The 24,480-nt window shown below is 43.4% G+C and overlaps 1 protein-coding gene across 2 annotated transcripts in view; it reads right to left on the reverse strand.

Moving 5' to 3' along the window:
- Positions 1 to 24,480, reverse strand: part of MORC2 (MORC family CW-type zinc finger 2) — a 98,836-nt gene that overhangs the window by 72,860 nt on the left and 1,496 nt on the right. For both annotated transcript variants that reach the window (XM_065417774.1, XM_065417773.1), the window contains exons 2-4: positions 17,017 to 17,070; positions 15,883 to 15,917; positions 13,322 to 13,390 (exon numbers count right to left, since the gene is read on the reverse strand). In XM_065417774.1, coding sequence (XP_065273846.1) covers positions 13,322 to 13,390; positions 15,883 to 15,917; positions 17,017 to 17,070 — 158 coding nt within the window. The remainder of the gene's footprint in view (positions 1 to 13,321; positions 13,391 to 15,882; positions 15,918 to 17,016; positions 17,071 to 24,480) is intronic.

Genomic DNA, 24,480 nt, shown 5'->3' on the forward strand with positions numbered 1-24,480 from the left:
ATTCCCCATCTATATGGGCTTCCCTAATAAGTCCGTGCCAACGCCTTACGGGGTCCGGGGGGCCCGAGCCGCCCGGGATATTGTTCGAAGCATGTCGCAGGGTGGAAACATCGGATGAGTATGCCGGAGGCTTCGGGGCAAACGGGTTGGTGAATTAACTGGTAGATGAGAAACTGTATATGGTCATCTGTTAGCTTCTGGCACTTTACAATGTTATTTAAGTCAGCACCCATTAAATTTGTTACAAGATATACCAGCAACTTATGAAGTGTAACAAAAACCCGCGTCTTTGTCCCCATTTCAGTAAACAGGACAACGTGTCAGAGGGAAGCTTCTCTCCCTTTTTTTTTTTCAGCGATGCGTAATAAAAAATCATGCACCGTCTCCTCCTCTGCAGACAAAGCAGAGCCCATTTTATGGAATGCAGCCGCTCACCTGTGAGCTCACGAACGCCTCTCTCGGACGACCAGGAGCCGGTATCCTCCGGTACCTCCTGCCGCGGCTGCCATCGAATGCAGACGCTCACCTGTGAGCTCACGAACGCCTCTCGGACGACCAGGAGCCGGTATCCTCCGGTACCTCCTGCCGCGGCTGCCACCTCCGCCTTTTCTCACGAACGCTTCAGTCGGCTGTGTTTGCATACGTGATAGGAGAATTTGGACAGTCTTTATTTGCATCCCCAATTTCTTTAGTTTCCATGGCTGCATCCTCACTTTTTTCAGTTTCTGTGGCTGCAGATGTTTTTATATATTTCATTCTTTTTGTTCTGGTGTAAGGTTCTTCTGCATGTTTACGTTTTTGTTTCTTTATATGTGTTTGTTTTTCTTCTTCATTATGATTACCATTTCCATTTATTTCCACCCGAGCTGTATTATCCCTCTCATGCTTTTTCTTCTTCTTCTTCCTCTCTACATTATTGCTTTTGGAAGTTTCCTCATTTTCATCTTCAGTACCTTCCTTTTCTTTTTTAGGCTTTAATCTGCTGCCTTGATGTCCAAGCCGAATCACGTCGGGGTCACCATTTGTGGGGAGCGGATAAAGCACACGACCAATGTGGTTGCAAGCTGACTCAAGCTGACTCCAACTCTGTTTATTACAAGCTTTCTTTTATAGTCTTTCTTAACATAACACAATTAGGCTATAATTACACATCTACCGATTGGACAAGAAGGAGAATCATGTGTTTATCACATGTATAGCCCCACACCGATTGGTTCAATTGTTCCTTACATAAGGCCTCATCTTATATAACCACCAGGGGGCCTTACATAAGGCCATGATTTATTGCCAGGCAAGTGTCCCATCGTGATCCTTACCCTCTCATGGAACTTTACATCCCCACAGTGCGAGGGTTGCGGTGAAGGTCCACCACTACAGCCATCAAGGTGGTGAAGCGGTCTCCCAGGAGAAAGGCCCGAGCAGCCATGGAATCGAGGTGGGCACCAAGGAAGTGGTTTGTCTGTGTCAGGATGAGCACTGATTTCATTGATGCAGACACAGAGTGGCGAGGAGAGAGTGAAGACTGTGAATGGCAGATGTTAGCTTGGTGCAGGAAAGCATGACGAGAAGCCAGTTGTCCAAATACAGGAACATGGAGTATCCCACATGCCGGAGATGTGCTGCCACAACTGCAAACACTTTCGTGAAGACTATGGGGGTTGTCACAATGTCGAAGGGAAGGACCCTGAACTGGTAGTGGTTAGTGCCCACACAGAAGCGAGGAAACTTGTGGTGGGCCAGGTGGATGTCGATATGAAAGTATGCATCTTTCATGTTGAGAGCTGTGAACCAGACTCCCCCCACAGAAGGGAGGGAATAATCAAGGCGAGCATGACCATATAGAACTTGGTCTTGCAGCTGATGGTGTTGAGAATGCGGACATCGAGTATAGGGCGGAGCCCTCCGCCCTTCTTCGGGATGAGAAATATGGAGAGTAGAAATCCTAGCCGATGAAGGGGTCGAGCACCGGTTCTATCGCGCCTTTAGTGAGGAGGGCATCCGCTTCGTTTTGTAGGAGGGCATGGTGGGAGGTATCCCCCATGGGAGTCCAGAAACTTGATAGAGTAACCGTGCCATACGATCCCCAGCACTCAACGGTCCATGGTGATTTTGCCCCTGTTGTGGGCAAAAGAGGAAAGACAGCCCCAAAGGTGACTGGGGAGAGGGGAGGACGAGGATGGTGATGCAGGGGACTCTCAGCTCTCGACGTGTGCATCAAAACTGGGCTTTGGGTGGTTGATGAGGTGAGGAGGAAGAGGTGGCTGTGGCAGGGGCCGATGCCCAGGGCCATTGGGATCAGTGTAGTCAAGGTGGGTCATCCTCACAGCGGAGACAGCGGTCTGGTATGGCACACAGGACCAGGGCCGGGAGGGTTGTCATTGCTGTCTCCACCGGGGTGCTGGGATGTAAATGCCTAGAGACCAAAGCGTCACCCTCGAGTCCTTCAGGGAGTGAAGGGACTTGGCAAAGACTGATGAGACCAGCTTGTCTTCATCAAAGGGGAGGCCCTGAATGGTGGTCTTGACCTCCCGTTGGAAGCCAGAGGATGGCAGCCATGACTCCCTGTGCATGACTACGCCGGTCGCAAGGGAGCAGGATGGGTCTGCGACATCGACCACCTTGGTGGCTCATCTGGTCAATCAGATGACCTTCTTCCACAAGGGCCTGGAAGCCTTGCCGTTTGTCCAATGGCAAGTCATCCAGGAACTCTGCTAGCTTGGCATAATTGTTAAAGTCATACTTTGCTAGCAAAGCCTGGTAATTGGCCATGTGAAACTGCAACACCGCGGAAAAGTAGAGCTTCCGGCCCAGAAGTCTAGCTGCCCTGTGTGCTGGCCATGCGTATGCTGCCTCGAGCGTTCGGTCGCCATGTGAACCACCAGGGAAGCGGGTGGGTGGTGTGGGTGCGAGAAAAGAAAGTCTGTTTCCTTAGAGGGAACAAAGTACTAGTGATCTGCCCATTTGGCCATGGGGGCACAGGAGGCAGGCATATGCCAGATCCTCCACGCTGGCCGCAGGACAGCATCATTGATGGGCAACACAGCGCAAGCTGGTCCTTGGGACTGGAAGGTATCCAGCAACTGGTGGTGGTAGTGGTTTGGACCTCGTCCAGGGGTATGCCCAAGTCACTAGCAACCCTCTGCAGCAGCTCCTGGTACTACTTATGATTGTCAGGAGGTGAGAGGGTGGGGGGAAATCAGGGTATCATCCGGCAAGGAGGCGGTGATAGTAAGGACTGTTGGCTCCACTTCTGAGTCTGAGCTGTCTGGGTCTGGCACAGGGGCCCGGACCGAAGGGTGGGTGGCCTGAGGTGAATAAGGCCAGTGATAAGGGTCGCAAGATGGCCAATACTGCCAAGAGGTCGGGTCCTCATGGTATGGTGGGACCCAAGGGTAGCAGTACCAAGGCGTCAGCGGGGGAGAGGGGAGCATACCCGGACACATGCACCAGCCGTGCCTGAGAGTCGGAGCTGTACTGGGACACAGGAAAGAAGGACAGGTTTTCCCCAGAGAGGACTTCAGAGTTGGAGGAGACACCCACTATTGGGGAAGCTGTTGGTATGGACAGTCTGCAGCCAAGGGCCAGTCAAGGTCTATTCCCCAGTAGGAACAATGCGTCTGCTGGAGAGGGGGGTTCCGGTCCCCGAGCAGCAGAAAAGATGGATAGGGCAGATCCATGTGTGCCGCCAGGAGGAGGGCGTAAATGCCACCAGGCATCCAGGGCATGTCTCGAATATCATCAGCACAGCGTGGTGGCATCCGCGGTATGGAGTGCAGAGACAGCTGTTGCACTGGCAGTGTGCGCGCCGAAGAGCGGTGCTGGTGGCCAGCCAGTGCATTCGATGTTGTTACTGCCACCTCCCGCTTCTTTTTAGCTTTGCCTTCAGAATGAGGAAAACTAAGGTGGTCTCTGCACATAGTATCTCACCCGACCGGGCGCCGCTCGGGGAGGGAACACTGAGCTTGGCAACTGTCGGTGACGGGGACTTGCTACGATGCCCATGAGAGCGTTTGCGACTCACACTGGGACTTCTCCAGCACCAGCTGCACCTTTGGATCTGAGGTGCAAGAAGTGCTAGGGGGGCTCACCGCTGGTGAAGGGCGTTGCACTGTCAGAACTGACAGTTCCTGGTCAGACTAGGCATGCAGCCAGGGAGCCTCTTCCATGAGGAAATTATGGAGGCGGAATAGGTGAGCCCCACAGGTCCACAGTAGAAAGGAGTGGCAGATTTTGCAATGGGCAGCTAGGTGAGCTTCCCCGAGGCAATAAAGGCAGTAGTGGTACTCATGTCTCATGGAGAATGAGCGAGGGCACAACCCACAGTTCTTGAACTCCGGAACGTGGGGCATAGTCCCCCGGAGAAGCAGGGGGAGAGCCTGGCCCCAGACTGGGCGAGGGTTAAGACTAACTACACTAATTATAATAAAAAAGAAAGAGAAATACTAACTATGTACAACGGACAAGCATTCTTGCAGGCAAGCTGCAAGTATGAAGTAACAAGGATTCCAACTCCAACCATGCAGCGGTAAGAGGGAACTAAGGGAGCATCGTCCTGCACAGTCTCATATAGCCTCATGGTGCAGGCAAGGTTATGTACACCACACATGCGGGCCAACCGACACTGCTGAAAAAATCTTCCGGCTCCAGCGTACATGTGCACCCGTGTTTGGAATACATATAGGGACCATCACCCGAAGAACACTTATCACAAAGAATCTATTGGGGAGAAACTGAATCTACAAATTCAAAGATGATGTGAAATTCCTTAGTTCAGACAAGAAGATTGGAATGGCAGGGGGATCAATATGACTGGCTCTACAGGTCTAATTACTCATGGAAATTCCATCTTGTGTCAAGTCAAACTAAATAGGTGAGGACACTTCAGAGCAGCTTTTAAGAGCTGCAGCGATCCATCTCCTCTGGGAGAGGGGGCTAAAGAGTGCCTTCATCTCCCTGCCCCTAACAACCTGCCAGGAACCCTGAAATTTCTAAATCTGTGTCCAAAGAAAACAGACTGATGCTTTATTGTGGTAGTAGCAGTAGAGACCCCATCTATGTGTATGTTTCTTTGCCTGTCCTTTTAAATTAGGTTTCCAGCCTGCATGACAAATATCTTTAGTTAAGCTTTATGTTCATGTTCCTTGTCATATAAGTTTTTGGTGAATAAATGGTATAGCTGTATTGTTTTCTGACTGCACTGTATTCTAAAGGGAGTTGCTCGAGGCTGTACCTCTTGGGACCAGTTACCAGTCCACTGATTGGTCCTCATTAGCCAAGACAAACAGACAGTGTTTGAATCACATCTGCAAAACCTAACAAGGCTCCTTGTTTTGTCTACTCATCCTCAATAGGCGTCTGGATTCCATGAAGCTCCAAGGGAAAAGAGAGACCTGCACAGCACAGGGTGAGTGCTATAGCCTTGCCCTTGAAGCACAAACTAGTTGGAGTGAGCAGTAACGATGGAACTTGTATAACTTTAGCCATATTATTTGTAGCTTAGTTGTTGTTTGTTGTCCACTGGGCACAGAGCAAAGAACCACTGAACAAATATCCCAGTACCTAGAACCACAAAACAAGTGGTTGAGTTAGTGGACTTGAATTACTGAAGAAAGGAAAATTTTCAGATGGACACGTTTTCCCGTTCTTCATATTCAGGTCCACTGATCCCAATCATGGGATTTTAATCAGAAATGCAGTTGTACAGGGAAGGTATTAGTTTGGAGCCAGAATTTACCCATTGATCCATGGTATTTCTAAGGCACATTGGTATCTATGCATAGAAAAAAAAAAAAAAAAATCTATGCACAACAAAGGCTTGAGTTCATTGTGATGCTATGGCATCAAGTGCTTTCCTGCCAAAGACCAAATTGGAACATACTTGTGTGTCTAATTTCAAGTGTAGCAAAGGTACAACCCAGGACCATATAGTCACCTTGTATATTTGCATATTTCTTCATAAAGGGGATACAACTTCATGAATCATAAGATCAAGGATAAACAAATTAGCCTTCAGAGGGAACCCTCTGCTTTACATGCTTCCAACACACAACACCATAGCCATGTGATCATGAAGGATTTAGATGTCTAAACCCTTCCTTCAAATTAATGTTTGAATAAAAATCAGATCCATTCAAAAATTAAAGTACCGCTTCTTTGGTGTGGCAAGTGCATTGCTATCAGCATTCTATGAATAAGGCCTCAACATGTAAGACATGAATATAACCTTAGATGACAGAATAGACATTTGGTAAAGTTAACAGTTTGATAAGTTTATTATGGAGGTCTGTGACCAGCTTAAGTATGAATGATTCTAAACCTTCCGGGTGACTGTATGGGAGTAAATCTTGCCTGGTCTACAAATTCTCAGGACATATGCCTATTGAGGAATTTTCAGGCCAGTTGAGAGGCATGGATTAGTCTAAGGTTTGCTTATTTCTGCCTCAGTGTTTAAATTTCAAGCCATGTAGAGAAGTATTGTCTATTAGTAGAATGGTTCCTTGAGAAGAATGGAAATTAATCAGAATATTCTTTTCTGTAACCATTTCCTCTGAAATCTGAGCCGTCTGAGGTCTGGATAGGTCAGAGGAGCTTTTCTGTACGTTAGGGACACTAGCTGTTCCATGACCTCGTCTGTTATGTCACAGAACTACAGCTTTCTCAGCCATAATGAGATGAGAATGACTAGACCTGGTCTCCCCTGAGCTTATGGAGAACCCTAGTTTATGAGCAGGAAGAGAAGAAAGACGTAAAGGTGGTATTTTACATATGACCACCCACGTCTGCTGCTTCTAAAACCTTATAAATGAGCAAAAAATATGGGTTTCTTGGCAACGTTTTTTTGGGATGGGGGGGATGAAACAGCTTCCTGCCCCTCTCTTTGGCTCTCCGAATTTTCTTGATGACAAGAGGAATGGGTGAAGGCTTCACTCTACAGGATCTATTTGCTGTCTGCTTAGCCAGGCAATTGAGATTACCTTTCATATAGAGCAGTGGTTCTCAAACTTTTGTATTGATGACCCCTGTCACACAGCAAGCCTCTGAGTGCAACCCCACCCACCCCCTTATAAATATATAAAAAAAGTGTTTTTAACTTAACTCTATTATAAATGCTGGAGTCAAAGCAGGGTTTGGGGGTGGCAGCTGACAGCTCACAACCCCCCACGTTATAACCTCAAAACCCCCTGAGGGGTCAAGACCCCCAGTTTGAGAACCCCTGACATAGAGGCTATGCAAGAATAGGCAACTTTCCTACCCAAACTATGAGGAAATGAGCTTCTTTGTGTAGAAGAGCTTGTCAGTTAATGTGTGGATCAGCTGTTGTGGTGTGTTTTGTAATCAGTGTCATGGCTTTCTAAGTACTGGTACAGGTATTGTTAGAAGTTTGCTCCCAGCCACATAGGCTGTCATCTGTGGTCTCCACTGTCAATACTAGATCGGAGCTCGCCTGCCCTTGCAAGAACCTGTTCTTAGCTGACCATCTCTGTCAATTAAGATACCACGATGCACCAAGAGATGAACAGTAACAAGGGTGTCCTGAAGGGTCTCTTTAAAGGAGCACAGATCAGTATTTATCTGAGAAAGGACAGACATGTATACACCACTTTGTGTCCAGGCCGGTATCAATACACTGGAACATTTCTGAACAGACTTAAAGGGAGGTAGCTACATGAGTAGGTGGAGCCCTGCAAATCTTAAGTATCCCTGATTGGAATATGTAAATATGCCTTCTTCAGAGATGGCAAGGGAAGTGGATTCTGGGTTTACATGTGGAATCTCAGGGTACGTCTACACTTAAAACACTACAGTGGCATAGCAGCAGCACTGTAACCGCACCACTGTAGCACGTCACTGTAGACACTACAGCGCTGGGAGGGGTTCTCCCATCACTGTAGTTAATTCACCTCCCTGAGAGGCAGTAGCTAGGTGGATGGAAGAATTCTTCCATCGACTTAGCACTGTCCACACCAGGGATTAAATCAGCATAGCTACATCTCTCAGGGATGTCGATTTTTCACATCCCTGAGAGAGATAACAATGTCAATATAAGTTTTCAGTGCAGACTGGCCCTTTATCTCTGCAGGTATCTCTTCTGGGCTTTAAGGTCCACCACCATCCAGATGCCACTAAACTTCTAGAGTAGAGCCTCTTTTGGAAAACTCCTTCTATAGCCTCAATTTAAAAAGGATAGGTAACGAACTTGTGCATATCTTGACTCTCTTGGATGTTACTAGCCATAAGGAAAGACTAAACACGGCTCTAAGATAGAGTGCCAGTTCTAGAGAGTAATTGCTTCATTCTCTGAGTTTGCTCTGTCAAAGTCATTTGCACCCCCCCATCCACAAAGAGGAGTCTCTCCTCAAAGTGGCTTGGGGCCTTAGACACTGAGCCTCAAAACTAGGTGTTGGATATTTTCTGGAGGAGGGAGCTGGTTTGAAGTCTCCCCTAACCTCTACCTCACCTATTATGTTTATTTCATCTTGCTTGGGAATAACCACTGCCACACTGTCTACGGTACCTAGAAAAGAACAGGCTCTAGAGGAACAGACTGTTCTTTTGGAATGTCCTGTATTCTCTTGTCTGTTTAAAGGGAAGCAAAGATTTCCTGGGCCTTTTTTGATGCATCTGCCACTGCCTTAGCCGAGTATTCCCCAAACATCTGCCACGTATTACAATGCTGCAAGCTCACTGGATTCAAGAACGGTTTTCCAAGACCAATGCTTTCCCACAATGCCACTTGAAGCCAGAGCTCAAGCTCAGAACAAGAGTACCATAGGGTTCTGTTCTGTTCCCCCTAATGTTCAACGTGTACATGAAGCTACTAGAGGATACTATGAAGTATATCTGGGCTGCAATGCCATAAGTATGGAGAGTTATGAAGGTATTTCATAGAATCATAGAATATCAGGGTTGGAAGGGACCTCAGGAGGTCATCTAGTCCAACCCCCTGCTCAAAGCAGGACCAATCTCCAGACAGATTTTTTGCCCCAGATCCCTAAATGGCCCCCTCAAGGATTGAACTTACAACCCTGGGTTTAGCAGACCAATGCAGGCCAATGCTCAAACCACTGAGCTATCCCTCCCTCCTAATATGCTCATCTCTTTTGTACTGAAGAACTACATGAACAGCCAGGGAAACCAAACATTCGTTCCCACACGTCGTATGTTCCATCCTTCCTTTGTTTGAGTTCCATGTTTAAGTGAGATTGTTCTGGTCTGTCTACAGGGCAAACATTGCCAAGCCATTCTAAGACCACCTTTTTGGAGGGAAGGCTTGTACAGAGAAGTGTTTTACACTGAACACAAGACTCAGCCTGATTTCTGGTGGTAGGAAAGTCCGGTAGACGACCTTCTACTGGCCCTTGCAAGTTTCATCCTGAAGTCAGCTGGCTGCAACATCTGCCGTGAGCGGGTGTCAGAGAGAGATCATCTCTGAGATAGCTAGATCCTAAACAGTCTAATATAAGAGTTGAGACCTTCAGGCAGATCCAGAATTGGATGGGGAGCCAGTGCAGCATGCACAGCAACATGTTCTTTTCAGCAGTTCTGTTCAAGGGGGAAAGGAGTCCAGGAGAGCTGGCTGTATTTTAAAGAATCCTTATTGAGGTTGCAGGAAAAAAACATCCCGATGTGTAGAAAGAATAGTAAATATGGCAGGCGACCAGCTTGGCTTCACAGTGAAATCCTTGCTGATCTTAAACGCAAAGAAGCTTACAAGAAGTGGAAGATTGGACAAATGACCAGGGAGGAGTATAAAAATATTGCTCAGGCATGCAGGAGTGAAATCAGGAAGGCCAAATCACACTTGGAGTTGCAGCTAGCAAGAGATGTTAAGAGGAACAAGAAGGGTTTCTTCAGGTATGTTAGCAACAAGAAGAAAGTCAAGGAAAGTGTGGGCCCCTTACTGAATGAGGGAGGCAACCTAGTGACAGAGGATGTGGAAAAAGCTAATGTACTCAATGATTTTTTTGCCTCTGTCTTCACGAACAAGGTCAGCTCCCACACTGCTGCACTGGGCAGCACAGTATGGGGAGAAGGTGACCAGCCCTCTGCGGAGAAAGAAGTGGTTCGGGACTATTTAGAAAAACTGGACGAGCACAAGTCCATGGGGCCGGATGTGCTGCATCCGAGGGTGGTAAAGGAGTTGGCAGATGTGATTGCAGAGCCATTGGCCACCATCTTTGAAATCTCATGGCGATCGGGGGAGGTCCCGGATGACTGGAAAAAGGCTAATGTAGTGCCCATCTTTAAAAAAGGGAAGGAGGAGGATCCGGGGAACTACAGGCCAGTCAGCCTCACCTCAGTCCCTGGAAAAATCATGGAGCAGGTCCTCAAGGAATCAATTCTGAAGCACTTAGAGGAGAGGAAAGTGATCAGGAACAGTCAGCATGGATTCACCAAGGGCAAGTCATGCCTGACTAACCTAATTGCCTTCTACGAGGAGATAACTGGCTCTGTGGATGAGAGGAAAGCAGTGGATGTGTTATTCCTTGACTTTAGCAAAGCTTTTGATACAGTCTCCCACAGTATTCTTGCCAGCAAGTTAAAGTAGTATGGGCTGGATGAATGGACTATAAGGTGGATAGAAAGCTGGCTAGATCGTCGGGCTCAACGGGTAGTGATCAACGGCTCCATGTCTAGTTGGCAGCCGGTTTCAAGCGGAGTGCCCCAAGGGTCGCTCCTGGGGCCGGTTTTGTTCAAAATCTTCATTAATGATCTGGAGGATGGCGTGGACTGCACTCTCGGCAAGTTTGCAGATGACACTAAACTGGGAGGAGTGGTAGATAAGCTGGAGGGTAGGGATAGGATACAGAGGGACCTAGACAAATTAGAGGATTGGGCCAAAAGAAACCTGATGAGGTTCAACAAGGACAAGTGCAAAGTCCTGCACTTAGGACGGAAGAATCCCATTCACTGTTACAGACTAGGGACCGAATGGCTAGGCAGCAGTTCGGCAGAAAAGGACCTAGGGGTTACAGTGGATGAGAAGCTGGATATGAGTCAACAGTGTGCCCTTGTTGCCAAGAAGGCTAACAGCATTTTGGGCTGTATAAGTAGGGGCATTGCCAGCAGATCGAGGAACGTGATCATTCCCCTTTATTCGACATTGGTGAGGCCTCATCTGGAGTACTGTGTCCAGTTTTGGGCCCCACACTACAAGGAGGATGTGGAAAAATTGGAAAGAGTCCAACGGAAGGCAACAAAAATGATTAGGGGGCTGGAGCACATGAGTTATGAGGAGAGGCTGAGGGAACTGGGGTTATTTAGTCTGCAGAAGAGAAGAATGAGGGGGGATTTGATAGCTGCTTTCAACTACCTGAAAGGGGGTTCCAAAGAGGATGGATCTAGACTGTTCTCAGTGGTACCAGATGACAGAACAAGGAGTAATGGTCTCAAGTTGCAGCGGGGGAGGTTTAGGTTGGATATTAGGAAAAACTTTTTCACTAGGAGGGTGGTGAAGCACTGGAATGGGTTACTAGGGAGGTGGTGGAATCTCCTTCCTTAGAGATTTTTAAGGCCCAGCTTGACGAAGCCCTGACTGGGATGATTTAGTTGGGAATTGGTCCTGCTTTGAGCGGGGGTTGGACTAGATGATCTCCTGAGGTCCCTTCCAACCCTGATATTCTATGATTCTAAGTTTGCTGCTGCATAATGAACGAGGTAGAGCTTCCACATGGCTCCTATGTGGCCTTCATTACTGGCAGAACCCATTGCGATCATCCAGCCTGGAGACAATGAAGACACAGATCACTGTGATTAGGTCTGCATCACAAAGAATCACACTCTTCTGGCCTGCTGAAGATAGGAAGAGGCATTTTCTGGCAGTGTGGAGTCAGTAAGAGCTGCATATCAATTGAAATGGCAGATGCTCTCAAAGGGCAAAGACATGGTTCCATCCAATTCTTCAAAGCACTTCCCCCCTTCCTACAAACATCGCATTTATCCTTCCCAGACTGAGGTTGAACTAACACTTTCACTCAAGCACCAAGTCAGTTGGCAAAGGACATAATTCATGTTTGATGCACAATGTTGTCATGAACTGCTACTACTGAAGCCCATATCATCCTCTAATATCTTCTAGTAGTTCAATATACATGCTGAAAGATAGACACAGGTCTCAATACTGCAAGATTCCACAGATGAGAGCGCTCAGGGAAGACTAGCAACCAACCACCACAACCCTCTTGGATATGTCCACAAGAAATGACACTTAGCCAACTCAGTGTGACTCCACCCATCCTGCCAGGTCACCCTGACAAGGCGGTAGTATAGAGAGGCAGTGTCAAAAGCTGCTGGTAAATGTTAAAATATTAACATGGATGTCTGCCTTCTGTCCAAGACCAAAAGACGAACATGTGTTAATCTTCAGGACACTAAGACCCAAATTGTCTCCCAGGCCCACAGGAAGTTGATGGAAAGGCTGAGGTTGGCACTTCAGAGGTAGTTTTGCTGATAGGTTGCTGCTGTAACTGTGCTCTCACTAAATCAACTGTTGAGTCTGCTATTAATTGTACAGTTTGCCAAGAGCACCAGAGCCTGGGATGGATGCCCTTATGTAGTTAGTACAAACCTCAATCAAATAAATGACTGAGAAACTTCTAGGTTACTGATATATCAGGTGCTCCTGGAATCTTTTTTGCCCCACTTTCTTAATAACCTTACTCAAAGAAGGGAAGTAAGACAGGGCTTTAATTGGTAAGATCTTCTGCAGCCCATGTTAAACTATTGAAAGTTTTATGGCAGTCAATACCTTATCCAAGAGTGGTATTGATATGCTTTGGATCAGCAGATGATCTAGGTGGGTGTCACTCATCACGAGAGTAAAGGATTCATTTATGTGGTGGCATGGACTTCCCACAGTACTTAGAGGTCCTGTAGTGATGTGCCTGAGTCAAACTTGTGAAAGAAGGTCTTCAGAATCCATTTGCTAGGTCCTGGAAAAACTTCTGAGTTTAGCTAGAATTTTTGGAAAGCAAGCAGAGAACTCCTCTCAGCAGGACATATTTGGGTCCAAGGCAGAATGAAGGAAGTCTGGTTTAATTATTCTTGTCACAGTTTCGCTGATTCCATGGCAGAGGAAAAAGTGGCTCTTAAATCTCCCTTGCAGATGTGACATGGATTTGCATGGACTCCTTGTGACAATCGGATTTAATTTCTGTCTTGTGCCACTGCTGCTCTAATTGTCTGAGCAAAGTTTTTATACCACATGCATCACCCATTGAGCCCATCAAAACCATAGGGATGTGACACTGGCAGAATACTTGCAAGGATTAAAGTTATTTTTCTCAGCGTGACACTGCAAATACAACTTCCTGTCACTTACTTGAATCCATTCCTGCTCCATCATCCAAAAAACATAGCATGAATTGACCTCGCAAGTCCTCTCGCCGTTCTACAACAAGAGAAGAATTAACAGAACCATTACACAAAAATAGGAAGGGGAATTAAAAATTGTTTGAAAAAGTGTCCAAACAGTTTTCATGACTGGAGTAGCACAGCAAGCAGGACTCAAACTTCAAGCTGATTTGTGTGTGGTACCACTACAAAATGATTAGTCACCATCAATAAGAACTCTTAGTAGGAAAAACAGGAGCAGATGAAATTGTAGGTGTTATTACAGAAAAATTAATATTTTTCATAGAATCATAGAAGATTAGGGTTGGAAGAAACCTTAGGAGGTCACCTAGTCCAATCCCATGCTCAAAGCAGGACCAACACCAACTAAATAATCCCAGCCACGGCTTTGTCAAGCCGGGCCTTAAAAACCTCTAAGGATGGAGATTCCACCACCTCCCTAGGTAACCCATTCCACTGCTTCACCACCCTCCTACTGAAATAGTGTTTCCTAATATCCAATCTAGACCTCCCCCACTGCAACTTGAGACCATTGCTCCTTGTTATGTCATCTGCCACCACTGAGAACAGCCGAGCTCCATCCTCTTTGGAACCCCCCCTTCAGGTAGTTGAACGCTGCTATCAAATCCCCCCCACTCTTCTCTTCTGCAGACTAAATAACCCCAGTTCCCTCAGCCTCTCCTTGTAAGTCATGTACTCTAGCCCCCTAATAATTTTTGTTTCCCTCCACTGGACTCTCTCCAATTTGTCCACATCCCTTCTGTAGTGGGGGGACCAAAACTGGACACAATACTCCAGGTGTGGCCTCACCAGTGCCAAATAGAGAGGAATAATCACGTCCCTCGATCTGCTGGCAATGCTCCTACTAATCAAGCCCAATATGCCATTGGCCTTCTTGGCAACAAGGGCACACTGCTGACTCATATCCAGCTTCTTGTCCACTGTAATCCCCAGGTCCTTTTCTGCAGAACTGCTGCTTAGCCAGTCGGTCCCCAGCCTGTAGTGGTGCATGGGATTCTTCCTTCCTAAGTGCAGGACTCTGCACTTCTCCTTGTTGAACCTCATCAGATTTATTTTGGCCCAATCCTCCAATTTGTCTAGATCACTCTGGATCCTATCCCTACCCTCCAGCATATCTACCTCTCCCCCCAGCTTAGTGTCATCTGCGAACTTGCTGAGGGTGCAATTCACCCCATCATCATCCAGATCATTAATAAAGATGTTGAACAAAACCGGCCCTAGGACCGACCCCTGGGGCACGCCGCTTGATATCAGCTGCCAACTAGACATCGAGCCGTTGATCACTACCCATTGAGCCCGACAACCTAGCCAGCTTTCTATCCACCTTATAGTCCATTCATCCAAGCCATACTTCTTTAACTTGCTGGCAAGAATACTGTGGGAGACCATATCAAAACCTTTCAACGGGAAAGGAAGGTAGCCTAAGCTCACATACTAAATCAAAGCAAGCAGAGGAAGCTTATGTTTTAAATTTCTGAGAAGAAAATAATCAAGCTGTGTACAATTGTGGTCACCTATGTTCCAAAAAGATAAACTGAAACTGGAACAGGTGCAAAGAAGATCTACTAGGATGATCAGGGGAATGAAGGGCCCAGAGCTTGGCTTGTTTAGTAAAGCAAACAGAAGGCTGCAGGGGGTTTTCTGCTCTCTAATACATTAGGGGGATAAACACCAGGAAGGGTGAATAGTTACTTAAGCTAAATGACAATGTAGGCAGAAAAACAAATGGATATAAACTGGCCATGAACAAATCCAGGCTGGAAATTAGAAGTAGGTATCTAACCATCAGAGGGATGAGGTTCTGGAACAGTCTCCAAACAGAAATGGTGGGGGCAAACAACATTAAGAGATGGTCAGAGCTGGAAATGAGACCTTGGGGGAGGCCCTGGGCTCAGAGGTGACACCGTGCATTCTCTCTGTCAGGTGCTTGACTGGCTGGTTCTTGCCCATATGCTCAGGGTCTAACTGATCACCATATGCGGGGTCAGGAGGGAATTTTACCCTATGTCAGAACTAGCAGTGACCTTGGAGGTTATTCACTTTCCTCTGCAGCATGTGGGTGCGGGGCACTTGCCAGGATTATCTGGGTTTATCTCAAGGAATCATTTCCCTGCCACTGCAGAGGGCTCTGGCACTAGCACATCTGGTCTCCTGTGGGTTGTAATACTTTGGTCTCATTTCAGTTGTTGGGTTACTGTGCGGGTGCTGGGTGGTGTTGGTGCCCTGTGTTACACGAGGTCAGACTGGATGATCTATTGGTCCCTTCTGGCCTTAAACGCTATAAGATTCCTTTAGTCTGGTAAAGGATTCTAGTTGATTGAATTCAAGACCCATTTAAAGACAATGCAAGACTCCCCTCACCACCCTCCTACACCTCTCCTTCTGAATGATTTTTTGATGTTAGAAATGTAATAGATTTGAAGGCATTACTAATCCGTAATTTGCTGGGTGTATTTTGCAATCCTCCTGACATTACTGGCATCGAAGGAAAAGACAAGTCTGACTTACCTGTATAAATATCTATTCTCGTGGCATCAGCATCTCTACAAAGTAACAAAAACACAATCAGCGTCCAAAGCGCGAATGAAGGTGAAAGACGCTAGGAGCCCGAGAGGATTTTGCATGTATGAGTAGGAATTTCAACAGGAGCTATCATTATGAATCAAAAACTGTCTAAGTCTCTAAGTATGCAGTGTTGCTGTAGCCGCGTCGGTCCCAAGATATTAGAGAGACAAAGCAAATTAGGTAGTATCTTTTATTGGACCAACTTCTGTTGGTGAGAGACGAGCTTACATAAAACTTTTCTTCAAGAGCTGTGTGTAAGCTCGAAAGCTTGTCTCTCACCAACAGAAATTGGTCCAATAAAAGGTATTACCTCACCCACCATGTCTCTCTAAGGCTCTAAGTGTCAGCACCCCTCAAAGAAATCCAAGAGGCTTTTGTGTACTATTGCATTTTTGGCCTTCCCTTGTTTGGATCCAAACTCCACCACAAGACACTGATGCTGCATACTAATTAAATCTGATTACAATGCAAATACCTATTCCGTCAAACACTCATTTTAGGAGGGAAAAATGAGTACATGAAGGAAAAATATCTTAGTACATCACGATGGAATAAGCCTCCAACTTCAAGCTTCTTTCAGCTTTTGAAAGACATCAATACTTCCGTTACATTACTTACCTTCTCCTCAAGCAAGAGTTCTTCAGAATCTGTGCTCCCCTTTGTGTCTGGAACCTCCCTCCCTATCCCAATGCACCAGATGACCTAACTATTCTTCAAAATGGCCATAAAATTCACTTTTGCAAAGCACAACAATGCAAAACCACATCAAAAGGCTAGGGAAAAAAGGATATAAAATTGATCCTCCTTGGTCTCCCAACACACAGTGTGTTTTCTAGCTGTTTATACGATCAGTTTTTCAAGATGGGGCCCGTCCTCCTCTTGGGCAAGGCCTGTATCTTATGTAGGATACAGGTGCACCATCACCATTCAGCTTTAATATAAGCTTCTGTATTACATCTTTCTTCTTAAGATCTACTGGTAGTGAAGGTCACTCAGCTGCTTACCCTAAATATGTGGGCTAGTTAAACCACAGCAACTTAATTAACTCCCAATACAAATACAATCTCAAATACATACCTGGCATTATCTACAAGCTCAGCAAGGGCACCAAACAAGAACTCATGAGTGGTTCTGAAATGTCAAACACTGAGAGTCAGGAAGGTTACTGCAATTTTGAAAGAGACTGTCTATCTCTCAATTTAATATTTTTTTTAAAGTTTTTAACTAATTTGTAACATACTTCCCCGCCAATCAATGCAACAAAACTAGAGATCAGAAGTGCACTATTCATAGAATCATAGACGATTAGGGTTGGAAGAGACCTCAGGAGGTCATCTAGTCCTGTCAAAAACAGGAGACCAATAAAACAGCTACTGGTTAAATAATATTAGCAGTTTGAATCAAGAAAATCTAAACTATGATCTTTATGTAGTGGCATTAAGAGTATTAGCTAAGGGGAAAATTATATTAGTTCCCCCTATTACAAGGTGTCAAAACAGTGAATCATTGACTGGCACTCTTCTATCAAGAAGTAATCAATACATGTGAATCCTTGATTACTTACTATACTAACTGGTTCTTTTAAACGACAACTAATTAAGTCATTTTAACTAATAAAACCTGCCCTGGCAATGATTAAACTGCACAGGATTGGAGGTTTCTTTTCCTTAAAAGCATCTCTTCAAATTCCAAGATTTAAATTTCTGATAAAGATGAACTTGGTATGCATTCATATGCTTACTACTGTTGCACAAATCAGATGATATTTTCTAGAGAAATCAGTGGCTGCAGCTGTTGCTAATCCAGAAAAAGATGATCATGAACCAGCATGGTATGTTTCATCATATGATCTGAGGAATTCAATGTCAAAATTTCTCTGACTGAATCCCAATTCACTATAATCCTGAAGACAAGAATATTTGAGTCCAAAGTTCTTAACTGTCATCATTCGTAAGAGGTTCCCAATCCAAAATTGTAACATTCCACGTGGTTGCTCTGCTGCAGTCTTTTCCCACAAAGTCTTTTCCCAGACTTTTACTGGCTCTTGTTCCCTTTTCTTTAACACCTTCATTATTTTTTTGTCAAAGACCAATAGATGTAAAATCTCCGCTGTACATCCAACATGGTGATGCATCTTCAAAAGCTAATCGGTTTTCAAATGCAGACTACCTATGACCCTGTGATAACTTCAGCTAAACTAGGGGAAACGCAGAAACTGGATGAATGGTGTTCCTCCCCAGGTTAAATTCAATGACCAGTATAGATTGGGCCACATGTAGAGCTAAAAAATGCGTGTTTATTGACTGACTTTGAACTTTACAAGAACACTTACTAGGGCTGTCAAGTGATTAAAAAAATTAATCGCACGATTAATCACACTGTTAAACAATAATAGAATACCATTTATTTAAATATTTTGGATGCTTTCTACATTTTCAAATATCTTGATTTGAATTATAACAGAATACAAAGTGTACAGTGCTCACTTTATTTTTTTTTACAAATATTTGCACTATAAAAAACAAAAAATAGTATTTTTCAATTCACCTCATACAAGTACTGTAGTGCAATCTCTTTATCATGAAAGTTAAATTTACAAATGTAGAATTATGTACAAAAATAACTGCACTCAAAAATAAAATGTAAAACTTTAGAGCCTACAAGTCCACTCAGTCCTATTTCTTGTTCAGCCAAATGCTCAAACAAGTTTGTTTACATTTGCAAGAGATAATGCTGCCTGCTTCTTGTTCACAATGTCACCTGAAAGTGAGAACAGATGTTCGCATGGCACTTTGTAGCCAGCCTCGCAAGATATTTACATGCCAAATGTGCTAAGGATTCATATGTCCCTTCATGCTTCAACCACCATTCCAGAGAACATGCGTCCATGCTGATGACTGGTTCTGCTCGATAACAATCCAAAGCAGTGTGGAGCGACGCATGTTCATTTTCATCATCTGAGTCAGATGCCACCAGCAGAAGGTTGATTTTCTTTTTTGGTGGTTCGGGTTCTGTAGTTCTGCATTGGAGCGTTGCTCTTTTAAGACTTCCGAAAGCATGCTCCACACTTCATCCCTCTCAGATTTTGGAAGACACTTCAGATTCTTAAACCTTGGGTCGAGTGCTGTAGCTATCTTTAGAAATCTCACATTGGTACCTTCTTTGCGTTTTGTCAAATCTGCAGTGAAAGCGTTCTTAAAATGAACATGTGCTGAGTCATCATCCGAGACTACTAACACATGAAATATATGGCAGAATGCGGGTAAAATAGAGCCAGAGACATACAATTCTCCCCAAAGGAGTTCAGTCACAAATTTAATTAACTTTTTTTTTTTTAAATGAGTGTCATCAGCATGGAAGCATGTCCTCTGGAATGGTGGCCGAAGCATGAAGGGGCATATGAATGTTTAGCATATCTGGCATGTAGATACCTTGCAATGCCAGCTACAAAAGTCCAATGTGAATGCCTGTTCTCACTTTCTGGTGACATTGTAAATAAGAAGTGGGCAGCATTATCTCCCGTACATGTAAACAAACTTGTTTGTCTTAGCGATTGGCTGAACGAGAAGTAGGACTGAGTGGACTTGTAGGCTCTAAAGTTTTGCATTGTTTTGTTTTTGAGTGCAGCTATGTAACCAAAAAAAAAAAAAAAAAAATCTACCTGATAAAGATATTGCACTACAGTACTTGTATGAAGTGAATTAAAAAATACTATTTATTTTATCATTGCAACAGTGCAAATATGTGTAATAAAATATAATATAAAGTGAGCAGTGTACACTTTGTATTCTGTGTTGTAATTGAAATAAACATATTTGAAAATGTAGAAAAAAATCCAAAAATATTTAATAAATTTCAATTGGTAGTCTATTGTTCAACAGTGCGATTAAAACTGCAATTAATCACAATTAATTTTTTTAATCGTGACTACTTTTTTTTTTTTTTTTTTTTGAGTTAATTGCATGAGTTAACTGCGATTAATCGACAGCCCTAACACTGAACACATAATTATAAAGGTACTTTGTCCAAATGAGCCTCTCAGACATATAACAACTATGATTAAACTTTCATATCCACTACAAAAATCATTAGAACTAACCCATCAGCTGAACTCTGATTAGAATAAAAGTAGTAGTATTCCGGCTGTACCCATAGGTGCAGAAGGATGGGATGTTTCTGTTAAAGCGATCAGCAATGAAGAAGCTGATATTAGCTTTCAGGAATCACTACATTTATACGAATGGAGCCCTTCACATCTTTCAGACTGTTTCAGTTTGCCTGCAGGCTAAGGATGAGAGCTCTGCATCAGTTTACATTTGGAAGGTTCTCTTCATAACCAGAAGAGCTAGAAACTTTTTATTTTCTTTTAGAATGAAAGCTTCAAATTTGCACAGAACACAGGAATACCAGTAGCACTGAAACGCCAAATTCCTTCATGCACAGATTTCCAGTACTCCTATCAGTTTAAGGACAATTACAAAAACACACAAACATAGTCCACTGAAAATATATCTGGAGAATATTCCATATAGTGGATAGCCACAAGCAAAGGCATGAGTCGGAATTAATATACACTATACTTCTGCACCTTTGACTCTACATCCCAAAACACTTCAAATTACAACTCAGTGAATCAAATATTTGAGAATATGCTTTGCTGTGTAATTAAAAAGATGTAAATATGGATTTAGAAACAAAAAGATCACAGGAAAGGTCTGAAAAAACAGATCACACCATAATCTACGGAGCGACAGAATGATTAATCCTTTTCTAAATAACTATGTTTTTCCAACTGCACTCATCACAGTGGTATCTGAATGCCTACCAACACTGTAATCCCCTCATATCAACTGAGGCAAAGAGACGAAACCTTGCTAAATCTGACTGAAATGAAATCCAAAAATATTTATCACTAGCTAGGGCATATAAACATGTAGGTTTCTTTGGAGTATGTATAAAAAAATATATATACTATTACTCTCAGAACTGGCATCTTCTCAAAATGACCTTAAAGATCCCCAGAGTCTAACTTTAAAACCAAGCCAAGAGATTGATCTGCATTGTTATTAATGAATCTCTTCATTCATAGCAACAACATGCCTACTTCCTCCATGTCAAAACTACCCGACAAATAAGTACTTAACTTCCATCTATCCTTGCATGGAATGGCAGTGTAATGGTTCTCTCCCAAGATGCCCTCTTGTTGTACAGAAAAAAGCCCATGAGCTGTTTCAGTTGCAAAGAACATGTCAAAAAACATGAATCAAACCTAACTGATGCAGTAATATCTGCCCAAGCTTGCAAAGAGTCTGAAACAATAGCTCAGAGGTGTGAACTATCCCTTTCACCTCAGTGTATATATTTACTCAGATGTCTCTACTTTAAGTGTCTTCATTGTTAAGCTATTTCACTGCTCAATCAAATCATGTAAGAAGAGGAAATATATTGTGAAGATCTACAAAAATCTACTCTGAGGGACAGTTCATTTTGAGAGCATGAAAGGGTGGGCTTGGGAAAGTACTATTACTACCACCTCCCACTCAAAAATGAGCACCACCAAGAGGGAGCCAAGCCCTAAGGAACCCAACAGTGCCATGGGTGTGATGTATTCAGACCATGCTGAAAGGAAGCCAAATTCAAGGAACCCGGAAAGCATGTGTGATCATATTCTGAACATCTGCACAGCCTATTGAAAGCAACATCTGAAGTGAACAGGACTTATTTTGTGAGTGGAGCTTGGAAGAGTACCCTATCCTACCTAACAACCAATCTGATTCCTGATCCTACAGGTACGCAGAAGCGATGGGCACCTAATTAATACCACAGACTGATAAGTCAACTTCTCTGTAGCAAAGGTGGTCCCAGCAATGCACCAAATTCTACTTTGGGAGTTTGGCATCCTGTTAGCAAACAGAGCTGTCTTCTCTTGTTATTACTGTAACAAAACCTTCATACATTGGCTTATTGTATCCTTCACTTGTAGGCAGAAAATATTTTTAATAGGTAAAGAATCTGCATTTTTTTTTTTTTAATTTCTCAAATCTAGTGAGCAGCTGCTGAAGAAAAAAATAAAACTTTTGCTCCACTTAAATATACGACTGCCATTCTAACTGTGTCTAACAGGTCAGTTCTAGTTAAAGGGCCAGCTTTCATTTTAACTTGGCCATAACTATTAACTCTTGACCGCGGGCTGTGATTAGAAGATTTATTTCCGAAGATAAATTTAGTGATACAAATTTTAACAAATTGTTTCAACCAACTATGCATTACAAACACATTCAAGCATACAGAGACAAGTTAACCAGGTCCATGTGCACTTTTGTGTTCATCTCTTTTTAAAAAAAAAGATTTCAAGCATTTTAAAATATAATTTTATACCAGGTTACTCAACAGCTTTTAATAGTTAATAGATTTTAACTTTTTTTAAAAAAGGAAAAAACACCATCTTATTAAAGTTTTAAAGCATCTGTTGCATTAGGGATCCGTAATTAAGTGTTAATTATAACAGCCATACTTCACCCTTACATTTAACTTTTCATGAAAGGATCGCAAAGGTCTTTTACAAGCCTTAATACAACTCTTAGGTTTTGTCTATACTGGAAAAAATGAGTTATATTTAAAAACATATCAACTTAAATGCTTTAATTAGCAAGCTGTCAAACTCACCAGGTGATGTTTAAAAACATGTTAGTCCGTTAGCCATGACCCCTAAGGTTGACCTTTAGGTCATGGCTAATGGTGACCAGCTAACCCTTTTAAAAACATGAATCTACCTGAAATGGTAAGTAGTGTTTAGCAACGTGATAATTAAAACATACTAGTTCATGCCGGGTTGAGGGTTTTTTTAAAACCACGATTCATTTTCCCAGTAGACAAAACTTAAGAAGTAAACAGCTATAATCAGGAACTATGTATTTTTCAGTTCTGCAGCCAGAGATTGTGCTTCAAAATCTAAGCTGTCATTTTAAAAGTTTCTAGCTCTCGTGACTGTGAAAACAACCATGAAAACATGACAGTGTCTTTCTCAGTCTGCAACTGCCTGAGACCATGGTTCTGAAAGATGAATGCTTCATTCATCTCAAAGAGTTAATTCTGAAACAGATTAAAATTTAAAATGTCACTATTTAAATGATTTTACTATTGATCATTTTAGGAGAAACATCCAACTAAGGTACCTATCCCACAATCTCAACATGTTTCTCATCCCTTGTTGGATGTCAAAAGCCCTAATTGTGCCTCACCTATTTTCCAAAACCTCCATCTTCCCTCCTAACAACTTCCATGATGCAATTATGCACTGCAAAATCCATGGTATATTAAGAACTGAAACTGTGATGACAGCATAAAATTATTTTAATATAAAAATAAACATGCATCACTGTAATGACTGTACTAGTCAATCTCATATTTATTAGAAGTCTCCATTTTGTAGCTGAAATGCAGATGCTGCAGACTTTCCAAGCTGCCATACTGGAGCACTGCAAAATCTTGGGGCCTCACAGCACAATTTAGATCCAGTTTGCCATGGACTTGGATATTTTAATCATTTCATGATTGGTAAGACTTGAGCCATAGAGGTGGAGCGACTTGACATCATGGTCACTTAGTCAGTCAATGACAGCACCAGGAACTGAACTCAGAAGTCTCAACTCCCAGTCCTCATACACCAACCAGAAGACCTAACACAACATTTAAAGTAACTAAACCAGTTATAGGGCAAAGCAATGAATGGAATCGCAGAACCATTGTCCCTCAGATCATATAGTGCCACTACTATCTTCTCCTGTGCCCAAGAGCTCTAACTGCTTTTTTTTTTTTTTAAATCATCCATTGGTTGAAAATAATTCCCATTTGCCAAGAGCAAATCATTATACTCACTCAAAACTTTGACAAGTAGTCCATCTCTCTTCCAGTACTATTAATAAAAAAACTTCACAATTTAATTTAGAACTAAACAATGTAAAACTCAGTCAAGGTTCTGTGCTCTGGCTCTATCCGCAGAAGTCTAAAGGAGCCAGATGATGCCATAGCATACCATTGAGGCTCCCTCACTCCCATTTTGCCTCAGTATTTGAAAAAGGTGCCAGAGGAAACAAACCATCAAAACCATTGCACTGTATTTCTCCTAGTAACACAAGCAGACATAGCCAATTCTTCTACTTGTTCCCCCTTCTACAAAGGGGTCATAAAGACAAAGAGGTATGGTTCCTCTAATGGCCAACTGACCAGAATGCAGAGAATCCATCACTAGTTTGCATTGTTATCCCCAAACATATTACTGTAATGACAACAAAATCTCATGCTTTATGATGGAATTCCCTCCCTCCTAGACAGCATTACATAGCTGATTACTTGCAATCGGCAGGTTTCCGACAGGTGTCAGTATACCAAATTTGATTTTTCTATAATACCAATGTCACTTTGACTCCAGGAGCAACACCGGGTATGTTCTAGACCAGTGATTCTCAACTTGCGGACCAGTCAGCACAGAGCTGCAACCCATGTGACATCCTCAGGGCCATACAGGTAGTATTGGATGCA

Source organism: Emys orbicularis, chromosome 16, assembly GCF_028017835.1.
Source record: "Emys orbicularis isolate rEmyOrb1 chromosome 16, rEmyOrb1.hap1, whole genome shotgun sequence".
Lineage (NCBI taxonomy): Eukaryota > Metazoa > Chordata > Testudines > Emydidae > Emys > Emys orbicularis.